General features: G+C 46.3%; 1 protein-coding gene across 1 annotated transcript in view; it reads left to right on the forward strand.

Annotated features, from left to right (window-relative positions):
- MYO5B (myosin VB) overlaps positions 1 to 16452 on the forward strand; it is a 336132-nt gene that overhangs the window by 259711 nt on the left and 59969 nt on the right. The window contains exons 21-22 of the mRNA XM_056847832.1: positions 2242 to 2481; positions 12630 to 12866. Of these exons, the coding sequence (XP_056703810.1) occupies positions 2242 to 2481; positions 12630 to 12866 (477 nt within the window). The remainder of the gene's footprint in view (positions 1 to 2241; positions 2482 to 12629; positions 12867 to 16452) is intronic.

The raw sequence follows: 16452 nt of genomic DNA on the forward strand, positions 1-16452 counted from the left end.
TCTTTGCTTCGAGAAATGCAGGCAGCTTCTGAAATTGCTTCTCAAAACCCTGGCTGCAGCTTGTCTTGATACTTTTGGGTTAGTCCTGATGGTAGCATTCTAAGAATAGTCTCGGCTTCTTTTCCTACCGTGGAAGAGCTAGATTTGAGTCTGGTGGCACCTTAGAGACCCACAAGATTTTCAGGGTATAAGCTTCCGAGAGTCAAACCTCCCTTCTTCAGATGTCTGATGAAGAGAGCTTTGACTCTCAGAAGCTCATACTCTGAAAATCTTGTGGGTGTGTAAGATGCTACTGGGCTCAAACCTAGCTCCTCTACTGCAGTCCAACACAGTACCCATCTGCAACTTTCTTCTCCTATGGTGTGATCACAAATGTCACTTAGAAGGAGAAGAAGAACAGTTTTATACCCTTCTTTTTCTCTACCTTTAAGGAGTCTCAAACCAGCTTACAATTGCTTTCCCTTCCTCTCTCCGCAACAAGCACCTTGTGAGGTAGGTGGGGCTGAGAGAGTTCGGAGAGAACTGTGATTGGCCCAAGGTCACCCAGCCGGCTTCATGTGGAGGAGTGGAGAAGTAAACCCAGTTCACCAGATTAGAGTCTGCCGCTCATGTGGAGGAGCGGGGAATCAAACTCAGTTCTCCAGATAAGACTCCACTGCTCTTAACCATGACACCATACTAGCTCCTATGTATATAGGTACAGACCTGTGTGTATTGGTACAGACCAGCAAATGAAGTGCTGGGTTGCCCGGTTGCTTCTCATGGCAAGGATTTCATCCGCTTTTTGTGTTGTTCCTTTCTCGAAGTGGAAGGTTGTGTGTTTTCAGATTCCAAAAGCGTGTAGCTTCCGTTATTTCTTACGTTTCAGCTGTACGTGCAAAAGCAATTCTTCCGCCACCCCTCGGAGGGCTGGCTTAATGAAGCTGTTCTCACAAAGAGGTGCCCCCAGGCAAAAATGGAAATCTGAAAATGTCATTTGATATCAGGAACTTACCTGAAGGGACAGTGCTTATCTGAGTCCTGCCTGATAATGCAGCTGCTTGCTTGCATCAGTTCATGCTCAAGACTTTCTTCCTTTTGGGTGTGTGGGGGGGGGAGGCAGTGCTATCCTCTAAGTGTGCTAAATGAGTCATCAAACTCATTCCCCCCAGAGCAGATTCTGTCATCTTGAATCTGCCAGCCAGTTCAGCGTAGGGTTGTGTTTCAGCATGCAGAATGGCAGGTGTCCCACTGATGGCCAGCAAATTAGGGGGCCTGTTTGCTGAGAACACAATCCCGCAAAAGATCATGGCGTATGCATTGGCCATCATTTCCAGACCACCATCTCTTCATTTCAAACTCTTGGCATTTGGGGGATGGAAGAACTTTTTAGTCATTTTTAAATGCTCACGTGTACCGTTCACGAGTACCACAAGATGTACCACATTTTCTACTTGGATATTCCTGAAGAAGAAGAATGTGCTGTCGATTCACAACTGACTTATGGCGACCCTCATGGAGCATTAAGTAAGACAAAGCAAACCCTTGTGTATGATCCTGTGTTCCTATACCATTTTTGTCTGCATCGGGACCTCGGGGTACAGAGACAGAATGCCTGATTGTCAGAATCTCAGCAAGTGAGGGCTGTTACCCATGGTCCCTGCTGGTGGCCTCAGATGAGATGCTGTTGAAAACGGATGCTGGACTAGATGACCATTGGTCCGATCTAGCATGGTACTCTTGTTTCTTACGTGCCGTGTGGTATAGTGGTTAAGAGTGGTGGACTCTAATCTGGAGAGCCAGGTTTGATCCCTCACTTCTCCACATGAGTGGCAGACTCTAATCTGGCGAACCAGGTTGGTTTCCCCACTCCTCCACATGAGGCCAGGTGGGTGACCTTGGGCTAGTCACAGTTCTCTCAGAACTCTCTCAGCCCCACCTACCTCACAGGGTTTCTGTTATGGGGAGGGGAAGGGCAGGTGATTGTAAGCTGGTTTGATTCTTCTTTAAGTGGTGGAGAAAGTTGGCATATAAAAACCAACTCCTCTTCTTATGATTCCTGTGTCAAATGTTGTGTTTTATACACTGTGGAGTGAAACTTAACACATCCCCCCCCCAAAAAAGCCAGCTCATTAAAATTATTCCTCACAGTTGTTGAAAAAAAGTTGATTTTGAACACTGCTGTTGCTCATTTGGTTTATTCCTTGAGGGGTCATTTCACCACCTATGTATGTACGTTTGGTTTGTTTTTTTCCCTTGTAGGTGCTTGCAGAGCACAAAGCCACCATCATCCAGAAGAACACCCGGGCCTGGCTGGCCAGGAGGCATTTCCTCAGGTTCAGAAGCGCTGCCGTGGTCATCCAGTGCTACTTCAGGCGCATGAAGGCCAGGCAAGAGCTGAAGGCCCTGAAGATCGAGGCCCGGTCAGCCCAGCACTTGAAGAGGCTCAACGTCGGCATGGAGAACAAGGTTGTTCAGCTGCAGAGGAAGATAGACGAGCAGGTAAATCCTCTTACGTTGTCGCGAATATCTCGATCTCCGTTGCAACTGCTCTGGGTTCTGCGGACTATTCTTGGAGGGGGGCGTCTTGGGGGAGTCCCTGTATCCACAGAATACTTTTTAGCTCCATGATTAGGGGGTAGGGTTGCCAGCTAGGGGTTGGGAAATACCTGGGGATTTTGGGGGCGGAGCCTGAGGAGGGCAGGGTTTGGGGAGGGGAGGGACTTCAGTGTCATAGAGTCCAATTGGCAAAGCGGCCATTTTCTCCAGGGGAACTGAATTCTATCACCTGGAGATCAGTTGTAATAGTGGGAGATCTCCAGCTACCACCTGGAGGTTGGCAACTTTGTTGGGGGGAGAAATTAGGAGTTATCAAAGCAAGGCTGGGTTGACCATAGAGCTTTCAGGGGTCCCAAACTGAGACCCTGAACTGAGCTTTGTTTGAAAAGTCTCTAGCTCTCCCAGTAGGGTTGCCAACCTTCAGGGGGGTGGCTGGAGATCTCCTGAGTTTACAACTGATCTCCAGGTGACAGAGATCAGTTCACCTGGAGAAAATGGCCACTTTGGGATGTGGACTCTACGTCCTTATACCCCAATTGAAGTCCCTCCCCTCCCCAAATGCCACCCTCCTCAGGCACCCCCCCCCAAATCTCCAGGTTTGTGATTATTTATCCTCGTTCCCCCTCAAAGTACTTACTGGCTTGCTATTGTGCAAAGTGCCAGGCTAGGCATCTCAGCATCCCTCCCTATTCTTTGCAACAAACTTAACTGTGTATATTTTGTACAAGTCGCTGCTTTAAAAAAAAAAAAGATCCCCCTGTATATTGCCGTACCTGTGGATATATATTATTTGCTTCAGGGATTGAAAAGCACAAGTGTTTGTTCCATTCCCATGTGAATTGGTGGGGTTAGAATTCTTATTCCTGAAGTCCCAAAGCTTTTTGGGTCTGCGGACACTTTTGGAAATCTGAAACAGTGAGGTGGAGGCAGCCACAAAATAGCTGTGGCAGGAGGAAGAGCCAGCCACAACATGGCTGCCACACCTTACCTTGAACGCATGAAGCTGCCTTCTACTGAATCAGACCCTCAGTCCATCACTGTCAGTATTGTCTACTCAGACCGCAAGCGGCTCTCCAGGGTCTCAGGTTGAGGTCGTTCACATCACCTACTTGCCCAGTCCCTTTAACTGGAGATGCCTGGGATTGAACCTGGGACCTTCTGCATGTCAAGCAGATGCTCTACCACTGAGCCACGGCCCCTCCCCTAAAATATCTGACATTTCCTTGATCCCCGTTTAAGTTAGGCACATAAAGCTGCATTACACTGAATCAGTCCGCTGGTCCATCAAAGTCAGTATTATCTACTCAGACTGGCAGCAGCTCTCCCGGGTCTTAGGTAAAGGTCTTTCACATCACTTCCTACCTGATCCTTTTGGCTGGAAATGTGGGGACTGAACTTGGGACCTTCTGCATGCCAAGCAGATGCTCTTCCAATGAGCCACGGCCCCTTCAGTCACGCAGTGAAGATCCTGGTGCTGTGTTTAGAATGAGAGGTGTTCAGTTGAGCCCTTCTTTGTTACACTCTTTGCCCAGTAACCTCAGGGTAGCATACCTCGTTCTCTCCACGCTCATTTTATCCTTCCAGTCACCCCACGAGGTGGATCAGGCTGAGTGAGAGTTACAGGCATAAGGTGAACGTTGTAGGAATTTGAACCCCTGGACTCCCAATTCCTTGCCCAGCATTCTAACCACTACATAACCCTGGCTGTCTGGAAGTAAGAGAGGTTTTGACGCGTGGGGAGGAGAAGGCTAAAACAGTCTGAAGATGTTGGGTAGGCTGGATCGAGGGCTTTCGTTGCTGACCATTTAAGACCGGTGCTGATCCCAATAAGAAAAGGGTTGTATTGGATTTCCAGCTAGCTGAGAGGTCTGTTTGGGTCCTGTGGATTTGCTTGAGAGTAAAAAATGTTCACAACTAGTGAAGTCATCTGTATTAGACAAGCAGCCACGGTATCACCCTGAAGAACCCCAACTCTTGCTGCTGTAGGGAGCTGTTGTCCCTGTTTAAAATAATGTGCACAACACTCTTAGTGTTGGCGGAGAACACTCTTTACTGGAGGTCCAAACTGCCAAAAAGAAATTGACAGCTTGTTATCACTGTGTGTGTGTGTGTGTGCACGCGTGCATGTGCGGGTGTTTTTAAAGTGTAGCCTTGCTTAACCTTGGCTCAGACTGAATTACATAAGAAGCTCATAGCTCTTGAGGAGAGATCTCTACCTGGGCGCAGATTTGCCTCAATGTTAAAAGGAAGCCTCTGCCCAGCTTTCCTCGCTTCGTCTCCGTTCTCCGCCACTCAGCTGCTATTGCCTGCCAGCAAAGCTGAGCTAATATAACAGTGAAAGAGATACCAATCTGTGGCTTGCAACACCTTTACTGATGGGTGACTACAAAGAGAAACCCTGAGTATGCAGTTGAAGGAGACAGGCCAATATTGGAAGAGTTTATCAGTAAACAAAGAGATTTGGGAGGGGAGGGGATGTGGGCTAGTTCTTTTCTTTATTTAAACATCCATACCCCACACCTTTCCTTGTGGTTCAAGGCGGCTTACAATAATAGTTTATAAAAAACATTTTCAGTTTAAAACCAAAAATAAAATAGCAAACCCCCAAACCCCTTCGCACTCCCCCCTTAAAAGATGCCTGGCAAACAGGCTGGCCTTGCAGCCCTCCTTGAAGATCTCTAAGGAGGGGGAGCTCACCTCTTCAGAGAGCCCATTCCCCAGAGCTGGAGCCACCATAGAAAAGGCCCAGGCTTTGGTTGGTGCCAGACTGGCCGTCCTAACTTGTGAGATAGCCAATGGACGACTGCCCGACAACTGTGGTTGGCACACAACTATATGTGGAAAGAGACGGTCTTTCGAACTCATGGGTCTCAGGTTGAGAAGGGCTCATTAGAAGAGCCTCTGCTTGGCATGTACAAAGCCCCAGGTTCAGTCCCCAGCATCTCCCGTTAAAAAGATCATAAATGCATAGAGTTGGAAGGGACCACCAGGGTCATCTAGTCCACCCCCTTGTACAATGCAGGAAATTAATAAATACCTTCCCCCCACACCCCCAGTGACCCTTACTCCATGCCCAGAAGATGGCCAAGGTGCCCTCCTTCTCATGTTCTGCCTAAGGTCATAGAATCAGCATTGCTGACAGATGGCCATCTAGCCTCTGTTTAAAAACCTTCGGGGAAGGAGAGCTCGCCACCTACCGAGGAAGCCGGTTCCACTGAGGAATCACTCTAACTTTAGATGGAAACTCTTTTGATTTAATTTCAACCCGTTGGTTCTGGTCTGACCTTCTGGGGCACCAGAAAACAACTCAGCACTATCCTCTATATGACAGCCCTTCAAGTACTTGAAGATGGATAAGACACAGTGAAAAGTCCTTATGCAGTGGTGGCGCTGCTAACAAGCAAAGCAATGCTTTTTAAGATCTGCACAGCCAATCAGATCTCCACTGGACAGCTGGAAGGCCTTCTGGGGGAAAAGCCCCATTTGGCCCCACCCACTTTCTAAAACAGTGGGTGGACGCCAGGAAAGGTGTTGGCGAACTCTGTCTTAAATTGTGCTCTGTCCCTCCAGTCTTGTGGCAACAGAATATTTTGCATAAGGTAATTTCTTATACCTGTTTACTTGTGGAGGCTCCGTGGCTCAGTTTGTAGAGCATCTGATTGGCATGCACAAGGTCCCAGGTTCAATCACCAGCTTCTCCAGTTAAAGGGACTTGGCAAGTAGGTGATGTGAAAGACCCCTGCCTGAGACCCTGGAGAGCCGCTGCCAGTCTGAGTAGACAATACTGACTTTAATGGACCGAGGGTCTGATTCAGTAGAAAGCAGCTTCATGTGTTCATGTGTTCAAATGATGAAAAATGTGGACAAGATCCTTATTTTCTCTTTCATATTTTTAGCATTCATTACTCATGTGTCTGTGCACACACATGCATGCATGTTTGTGATCTATGCATGCCTATCTATTTTGGTTCCTCTAGCTTTCTTATAATCCATGTCATTGGGATCCATCGTGAGATTTGGCAGAACTGATGGGCATCAATATCGTCTTGTTAAGCCACCTAATTTGTTTTTTCCTCTTAAATCAAGCAACAAAGAGGACCCAACACTTTGTTCCATACATATTAATGCTGGCTGTTAATAATTGTAGCCTGGTTTGTCAAAAACGTCACTCCAGACTTGGTTCATCTGTCTGCCTTGATTCTCAGAGTAGTGGGCTTTGCAAATCTTATTCTGAATGTTTTCTTCCTGCAAAAATATAAACATCACTTGCTCCAGAGGTGAGCATGGTACAAAGAATTACTGCGTCTTTCCCTCACAGTCATTTAGTTTTCTCAGAGGTAGTCACTTAACGGCTGTCTTTAAGGCAATTAACAACTCTCCCAAACCTCTCTTCGGTCTCATTTCATTTCAGCGCCTGCCTGATAGTTATTGGCTCTTGTGGATTTTGATGTCGGCCCATTTCTAAGCGATTCTCTTAAGCACTCCCTTCTCAGCATTTAAAAGCAGAGCTGGAAAGGCTGCAGGCTGCTGTTTGGTGTTAGAGAAGCCATTTTCTGCACAGTCCAATAGACCCGGAAGGGGACTGAAATGTTCTGATGGACACATGGAGTCACCTAAGGTCACAGAATCAGCATTGCTGACAGATGGCCATCTAAACTCTTCTTAAAAACCTCCAGGGAAGGAGAGCTTACCACCTCCCGAGGAAGCCTGTTCCACTGAGGAACCGCTCTAACTGTTAGAAAATTCTTTCTAATGTCTAGACAGAAACTCTTTTGATTTAATTTCAACCCATTGGTTCTGGTCCGGCCTTCTTGAGCAACAGAAAACAACTCGGCACCCTCCTCTACATGACAGCCCTTCAAGTACTTGGATAAGAGACCAAGGAAGGCTGGGGATGCTACGTGGAGGCAAACCACCTCTGTTCATCTCTTGCCTTGAAAACCCCACGAGGGGTCACCATAAATCGGTTATGAATTGACAACTATGTCCGGGTGGAGTTGAAGTAGCTCGTCCTCATTATAGGGTTTATTCACTTGCTGTTCCCACTGCCCCATCCTCCCTTTTTAAAGCTATATAGAGATGCCTCAAGGCAACCCGAAAAATCATGTAACAGGAAAGAAAGAGCAAAATTTGTACCGGATCTGATGGAACTGTTAAGGAAAACATAGTTTTCCTAGATGGAAGAACAACATTTAGGTGATTTCTCTTACATGTGTTATAAAACACAAGATTTGAAGACATGAACACATGAAGCTGCCTTATGCTTGGTCCATCAAAGTCAGTATTGTCTACTCATACCAGCAGAGGCTCTCCAGGGTCTCAGGCAGGGGACTTTCACATCACCTACTTGCCTAGTCCCTTTTCACTGGAGATGCTGGGGATTGAACCTGGGACCTTCTGCATGCCAAGCAGATGCTCTACCACTGAGCTACGGCCCTTCCCCAAAAGTCACATGAACAAATAAAGCTGCCTTACACTGAATCAGACCCTTGGTCCATCAAAGTCAGTATTGTCTACTCAGACTGGCAGCAGCTCTCCAGGGTCTTAGGCAGAGGTCTTTCACCTCACCTACTTGCCTAGTCCTTTTAACTGGAGATGCCGGGGATTGAGCCTGGGACCTTTTGTATGCCAAGCAGATGCTCTACAAACTGAGCCACAGCCCCTCCCCTTTGGAAACATAGCTGCCTTTTGGTTCGGCTGACGATTAAAGATTATGTTAGAGTGCATATTGGAGAGGTTCACATGTCTCCTTATCTGACTAGCAGAGAGTGGGGAAAACTTTTTTTCATCTTTTTTAACGTTTATTTTTTTAAATACATAAGTCACATTACTCTGAAAAAGCCTTTTCCTCCTTTAAGCCCTCTCTTCCCTAGCTCTGAACAATAGGGAGGAAGAAAAGGGAGGGGGACATAAGAATGAATGAAAGGGGACCTGCAAGAAATAAAATGGGAAGGGGAAAACGTTAATTTTGTCCAAACAGATAAAATAAATTTTATTATCAAGTTTTCACAGAGCTCTAAAAATTCAGCCAAAATGTGAATTTTTGAGCTTTCAAAAATTGCTAATGTCTCAGCTTTGCAAATTGTAAAGATCAAAGTCAACAAGGCAAGAAATTGAGAGATAATTCTTCATAATATTGTCGAAGGCTTTCACGGTCAGAGTTCATCGGTTCTTGTAGGCTATCCAGGCTGTGTGACCGTGGTCTTGGGATTTTATTTCCTGACGTTTCGCCAGCAGCTGTGGCAGGCATCTTCAGAGGATTAACACTGAAAGACAGTGTCTCTCGCTTCCGACTCATGGTGACCCTGTCAATCAATGTCCTCCAAAATGTCCAGTCGTTAACATCCTCAGGTCTTGCAAACTGCAGGCCGTGGCTTCCTCTATAGAGTCAACCCATCTCTTGTTGGATCTTCCTCTTTTCCTGCTGCCTTCAGCTTTTCCTAGCATTATTACCTTTCCAGTGACTCTTGTCTTCTCTTGACCAAAGTATGATAGCTTCAGTTTAGTCGTTTTGGTTTCTAGGGAGAGTTCAGGCTTGATTTGGTCCAGAACCAACTGATTTATCTTTTTGGCGGTCCGCGGTATCCGTAAAACGCTCCTCCAACACCACATTTCAAAGGAATCTACTTTCTTCCCACCAGCTTTCTTCATTGTCAAAATGGCTCAAAATTGCTGGTGTGCAAATAATGAGAACAGAACCCTCTTCCATCTCGCAGTCTTTTCTTCCCCTCCAGTTGGACTCCCATGGCAACAGTGAATTTGCCGGGGGGGGGGGACGCTTGAGAGAGGGGCAGGTAGGCATGTTGAGGAAGGCAGAAGAGTTGAGGTGGCTAAAACTCATCTTCAATAGGTCATTCTAATTTTGGGACTCCAGACTCTTTATACTTGATAGAGGCAGACCCAGATTTAAACAAAATTGTGCATAGTTTGAACTTTAGGTGGCATTTAGTTGCTCTGAATTTATAGGTGGACAAAGGCAGAATTCCGCATTATACAATGGCTACCAACTAGAAAAGCTTCAGGGCTGCATCATGTGAAATTATTTAAGTAGAACAGTTTGCTGTGAAGGGGAGAAATATAATCTGACTAAATGAAAAAGGCCTTATTGACCCTTGAGGTCCCATGAATTCCCATAAATTTGAAGCGGTTGGTGCTGTTTTTTGTATTCCGGTCCGCAGTTACCTTGCAGATCTTTGTCCTGGAAAGGTCTGTTGGGATAGAAGGTGCTGAGTAAGAACAAACTGAAAAGTAAAGTGTGCGTGTGTGTTAAGTGCCGTCAAGTCGCTTCCGACTCATGGCGACCCTATGAATCGACGTCCTCCAAAACATCCTATCTTTAACAGCCTTGCTCAGATCCTGCAAATTGAGGGCTGTGGCTTCCTTTATAGAGTCAATCCATCTCTTGTTGGGCCTTCCTCTTTTCCTGCTGCCTTCAACTTTCCCTAGCACAACTGTCTTTTCCAGTGACTCTTGTCTTCTCATAATGTGACCAAAGTACGACGGCCTCAGTTTAGTCATTTTAGCTTCTAGGGTCAGTTCAGGCTTGATTTGCTCTATAACCCACTGATTTGTTTTTTTGGCAGTCCAGGGTATCCGTAACACTCTCCTCCAACACCATATTTCAAAGGAATCTACTTTCTTCCTGTCAGCTTTTTTCATTGTCCAGCTTTCACACCCATACATAGTAATAGGAAATACGATGGCATGAATTAATTTGATCTTGGTTGCCAGCAACACATCCTTACACTTAAGAATCTTCTCTAGCTCCCTCATGGCTGCCCTTCCCAGTCTCAAACTGATTTCTTGGCTGCAATCTCCCTTTTGGCTGATGATGGAGCCAAGGAATAGAAACTCTTGAACAATTTCAATTTCCTCATTGTCCACCTTAAAGTTGAGTAATTCTCCTGTAGTCATTACTTTTGTCTTCTTGATGTTCAGCTGTAGTCCTGCTTTGGCACTTTCTCCTTTAACTTTTAGCAGTAGTCGTTAAAGTACTGCTGAACAAGTGCATTAAGCAACATGCCTTATCATGACATGCTTCAAGAGCAAATTATTGGGTCATGCCATGCTTAAACCAAGGTACCATATGGGTCCAGCAGCAATGGTATATCCTCCCTGCGCCACCAAAGAAAGGGGATGCAGTCAGTTCAAGCCAGGTCACTAAACCAGGATCCTTTGACCAGGTGATTCCAGCAAACCACTCCCATGCCGTTGCCTCCTATAAACTCTCCAGATCTGTGATGCTCCTTCACTCTTGCATGGGTGCAGAGAACCACCTGGCTGTTTCTCTGTATCACCAACCTACCTACCTGCTTATATATGCTCCAGGAATGGTCCACAACCTGAACATCTGATGCTAATGAGCTATGGCTGCAGATCTAAGCATCCTGACTTGGGTGTTCTTGACACCTATGACTTGGCAGATTCTTGAAAACCAAGATGAGGGAGTTGTGATTTTCAGTACCCACTGATCACTGGCAAATTTGAGCCTGTTCTCTTTGCCACCGATTTTGTTGCTGAAACCCAAAATGCCACGGTAGATTTAGCATTCCTGAAATGTCAGTTTGCAAGATTTTGTGAGCAGGGAAGTATATAATCTTCAGAACGTTTGTTAGAATTGAATTCCAGGGCTTTTCACCATTAGGCTTTACTGTGGAGAAATTTCCTTCTGAGTTTTGCCTGAGGAATATAACTCTGCTAGGCTTACGCTGTACAATTGCCATTCTAATTTGCTTGTATGAGGATTTAATAATCGCTGGCATGAATGATTGCACTGAATTATCAGTTTGGGATTTTCAGTGGCTGTTTTAAAATTCCCTATTTGCTAGCTGCCATGTAGAATGTATATGAAATCATGGAATCAAATTAATAAATATAGAAATTAATCTCTTAGGGGGAATTGTTGGGTAGCGTGGAATCACTTTGCTCATGGGTCTTGAAAAAGACAGGTACGTTTAGAAGTCAGTCCCACTTTAAGAAATCTGTGAACCGCTGGCCTAATGTCTTACAATCTGTGTTTTTGAAAGGTTACGTCTTCCTTTGTGCCCTGTCCTTTACTCAGAAACAAAGGAATCTACAGGTCACACCACACTGTTACGATGTATTGCTTTTCTCCTGCAAGCAGCAACAAAGGATATGGAGGAAGGAGAGAAACACACATCATACTGACATCAAGCCTGGGTTGAAATAAATGGGGACTCTAGGGGAGGGGCTGTGGCTCAGTGGTAGATCATCTGATTGGCATGCAGAAGGTCCCAGGTTCAGTCCCCGGCATCTCCAGTTAAAGGGACTAGGCAAGTAGGTGATGTGAATGACCTCAGCCTGAGACCCTGGAGAGAAGAAGAAGAGTTGGTTTTTATATGCCGACTTTCTCTACCACTTAAGTCAGAATCAATCCGGCTTACAATTGCCTTCCCCTCTCCACAACAGACACCCTGTGAGATGGGTGAGGCTGAGAGAGCATGACTTGCCCAAGGTCACCCAGCTGGCTTCTTGTGTAGGAGTGGGGAAACAAAGCTAGTTCACCAGATTAGTTCACTCATGTGGAGGAGTGGGGAATCAAACCCGGTTCTCCAGATCAGACTCCACCGCTCCAAACCCCTGCTCTTAACCACTACTCCACGCTGGCTCTCTTACAGGAAACTTTCTAAATCTTGCAATTTTAAGTTGGTGGCCGGAACTGATGGCCCACTGGCCAAATATGTCCTGGACGCATCCCACACCTGGCCTTTTGCCACACTTAAATTTGCCAAAAACATACAAACTTTCTTGATCAGATTCCTCTCCTTGGCAGTTGTGGCAGTAATAGAAGTTGAGGGTAGCTTTGCTAAACCTCTGGCATTATATGCAGTTTTTTCATTCCTTGCATCTTTTCAGGGATAACTTCCCTGTACATGAGGGAATACTCATTGTGTTGCAATTTCTCTGTTTGTCAAGAGTGGCAAAATACCATGAGAAACCTGTAAACATATAATACCAATTCCTTATTATTTGTTATGCTTGCGCTGCTTTTGGCGAGCTCTTCTTCCGCAACAGTGTCCATCTGGCGCTTGGTTTCAGTTCATATATTGTTCTCCCCCCTCTTGTTGCAGAATAAAGAATACAAACTCCTGAATGAGCAGCTCTCCACAACTGCCTCTGCTTACTCCTCGGAGCTGGAGAAGCTGAAGAAGGAACTAGAACGACACCGACGGAAGAGCGGGGACGGGAACCAAATCGCAAGCTTGCAAGAAGAGATAGATTCCCTCCGGTTGGCCCTAGAGAAAGCTCATGGCGAAAGGAAGATTGTGGAAGACACCTACATGAAAGAGAAGGACGTCCTCCGAAAGGTAACGCTCTATGAGGATTATCTGCCTCCCTGGACCACAGGTGTCAGGGGCAACCTTGTTCTTTGGTGACGGTGATTCCTTCAGGTGATTTGTTGGTTGACTGAACTCCTATTCTCTTTATACACAGTTGATGTGTAACTGAACAATGCATAATCCAAAGATACTGTTCACACAATACATAGTTAAATTGTGGAACTCCCTGCCCCATCATGTGGTGATAGCTGCCAACCCCTTTAAGAGGGGAGTGGACATGTTCACGGAGGAGAGGGCTATCCATGGCTACTAGTCGAAATGGCTACTAGTCATGATGCATACCTATCCTCTCCAGGATCAGAGGAACATGTCTATCATATCAGGATAATGCTGCTGCAGTTGTCTTGTTTGTGGGCTACCTGGAGGCACCTGGTTGGCCACTGTGTGAACAGACTGCTGGACTTGATGGGCCTGAGTTTGATCCAGCAGGGCTTTTCTTATGTTCTTATAACTTGGAAGGCTTTAAGAGGGGAGTGGACATGTTCATGGAGGAGAGGGCTATCCGTGGGCTACTAGTCAAAATGGACACTAGCCATGATGCATACCTATTCTCTCTAGTATCAGAGGAGCATGCCTATTATTTTGGGTGCGGTGGAACACAGGCAGGATGGTGCTGCTGCAATCGTCTTGTTTGTGGGCTACCTGGAGGCACCTGGTTGGCCACTGTGTGAACAGACTGCTGGACTTGATGGGCCTTGGTCTGATCCAGCATGGCTTTTTCTGATGTTCTTATGCCTAGGCCACATCTCTCCAGGCTGATTCACATGGCCAAATTATTTCCAGTGGTCGGGTGCCAAAAACATACCCGAAGGGAGGCTAAAGTGAACACGCCAAACATTTCCACCATCATGGTTTCTTTTTTTTCCAGAAACTGCTATTGTGGATTGGCTTGCCACACTGTTCTCTATCAGTGACCTCCCCACCCCATTTCGCCCACCTTTGCCTGCCTGGGAACAGCATCCTACAATGCCATGACTTCATTTCCAGCCACGTGACCAGAAGTGACAGCACCGAGTTGCCTGACACTCTAGCATTCATCCCAAACTGTGTGCTGCAACCATAGAGTTTCAGGTGTATGCTAGAGCGCCCGGCAATGTCACATCCAGTAACCCAGCTGGAAATAATGTCATAACATCACAGGATGCTGTTATGGTGAGTCTTTGCCCCCCCCCCAAAAAAAGTGTCTCATGCTTAGTTCCTAATGCATACTTTACTTTTTGTGTGTGTCTGCGGTAGATAAGTCCATCTCTTCAAAGCCACATGATGGTGACCGCACACATTCACAGATGCAGTGCTGTTCAGTTCCTAGTGGTATATGGAAGTACCACCTTAGTACTGCTATTCACTGTGACATCACAAGATCCCACCCTCTGACATCACCAGGCCCCGCCTCATGAGTCTCCGGATTTGGATGCTGGGGGCCTGGGAAACCTAGATGGAGTAGGAACTCTCTCTTTCTCTCTCTTTTAAATTAAGATTCTTAGGAAAGCTGAGTTCAGCGCCACATTTTTCTAGCCTTTGGCACTTCCTGGGGATGTTCACTTGTCTTCCAAGATGAAGCTCCTTATGAAACTTGAAAGCGCTGCATTTGTGGCAAAACGGGTCACGTTTAACCAGTACATCGATGCTTGACAATATGTTGAATCTCTCTAAAGTGTACACAAGAGTTATTACCTAATACTGTCCTACATCCCCCCCCTGCAAAAAAACCTCCTTCATACTACACATTGTAAGTAGAAGAAGAAGAGTTGGTTTTTATATGCCAACTTTCTCTACCACTTATGGGAGACTCAAACTGTCTTCCAGTCACCTTCCCCTCCCCACAACAGACACCCTGTGAGGCAGGTGGGGCTGAGAGAGCTCTAAGAGCTGTGACTAGCCCAAAGAGTGGGGAAACAAATCCAGCTCACCAGATTAGCCTCCGCCGCTCATGTGGAAGAGTGGGGAATCAAACCCGGTTCTCCAGATCAGACTCCACTGCTCCAAACCACCGCTCTTAACCACTGCACCATGCTTTCAATGATCAAACGTATCATTGCAAGCATTTTACTCATTTCTAAAGAGAGAAGAATGTTTCATGGGAGGTTTTTTTTACAGTGCTTTCCCAAATTTCCAAACTTTTACTCGGAAAAAGAGAGAGAGGCATCCTTGCAAAAAAGGGGGGAATTTCCCCCAAAATTGTCCTTAAAAAAAAGAGTTCACATCTCTATGTAGCCTTCTATTCCCAGAAGCCATTCTAGATGTCATTTACTGTCATCTTGTCTGTTGGATTAAGCTTGCTGCAAAACAAGGCAATTCCTTTGGGGCTGGGACAGTGAGTCCTTCTCCATCGTTCCATATGTGTACATGTGCATGTCCATGCATATCCTTGATGCTCATTCGGCAACACAGGACCATCTTACACGACGCTGTCCATGACAGCATTTGGAAAAGCACAGGCACGTGCCCTGTTGTACTTGTATCGTGCCCCAAGTTAGCCTGCGATAGAACTATGTGGTGCACACGCCTGGCAATTCACCTGGTCTGGTGTTTAATTTGCAGCTACATACATAGGAAAAAATGGAATGGCTGTCAGGGCTGGCATATCTTAGGTGGCGCGTACCTTAGGTGGGGCAGCTGCCGAGGCCCAGGGCTTCTGACCTGCATGCCGTTCCTCCACGTTCTTGCTTGCAAGCACTTTACCTTGCAGGGTTCCAGCCATATGCACTGCCCAGCATAGTCAGGGGAAAAATGTGTGGGTGGAGCAGGCATCTATGAATATAGAAGATGAAGACGAAGAAGATGAAGATGACGACTTGGTTTTTATATGCCGACTTTCTCTACCACTTAAGGAAGAATCAAACTGGCTTACAATCACTTTCCCTTCTCCTCCCCAAAACAGACACCTTGTGAGGTAGGTGGGGCTGAGAGAGCTGTGACTAGCCCAAGGTCATCCAGCTGGTTTCATGTGTAAGAGTGGGGAAACCAACCCGGATCACCAGATTAGCCTCCGCCGCTCATGTGGAGGAGCGGGGAATCAAACCCGATTCTCCAGATTAGAGTTCACCTTTCCAAACCACCTCTCTTAACCACTATACCACGCTGGCCACCATAGGTGGGGAAAGGGCACATGAGGGGGTGGGGCCTGGGTGCTCTCTGCGTAGCCCCACCCCCGCACAAAAAACACCCCTAGAACCAGTCCTGATAGCTGTGCTCAGACATGGAGGGGAAAACCACTGCACTGAGATAGTCTTGGAGACAACCTTTGATTGAAAAGCTGCTCTCCTTTTCTTGCTTCAGGGGTTCTGTTTTATATCGATATATTTAGCATCAGCCACTGGAGTAAATCTTTGCAAAGCAGTTTGAGCTCCTTTTGTAATAGGCGTTCTGCTTTCCGCCAGCCTCCGCTACCCATTCAGGGCTTTTTTCCCTCCAAATGGCAGGCTTGCACTTATCGATAAAAAAAATACCTCTGCCTGTCAAGACTGAGGAATGGAGTGTGGACGCCAGCAAAATTAGGCAACCTGCAAAGACATAGCAGGTTTAGCAGGGGTGTATTGTTAGCGTTTCCAAA

Source organism: Euleptes europaea, chromosome 4 (assembly GCF_029931775.1).
Source record: "Euleptes europaea isolate rEulEur1 chromosome 4, rEulEur1.hap1, whole genome shotgun sequence".
NCBI classification, from domain to species: domain Eukaryota; kingdom Metazoa; phylum Chordata; class Lepidosauria; order Squamata; family Sphaerodactylidae; genus Euleptes; species Euleptes europaea.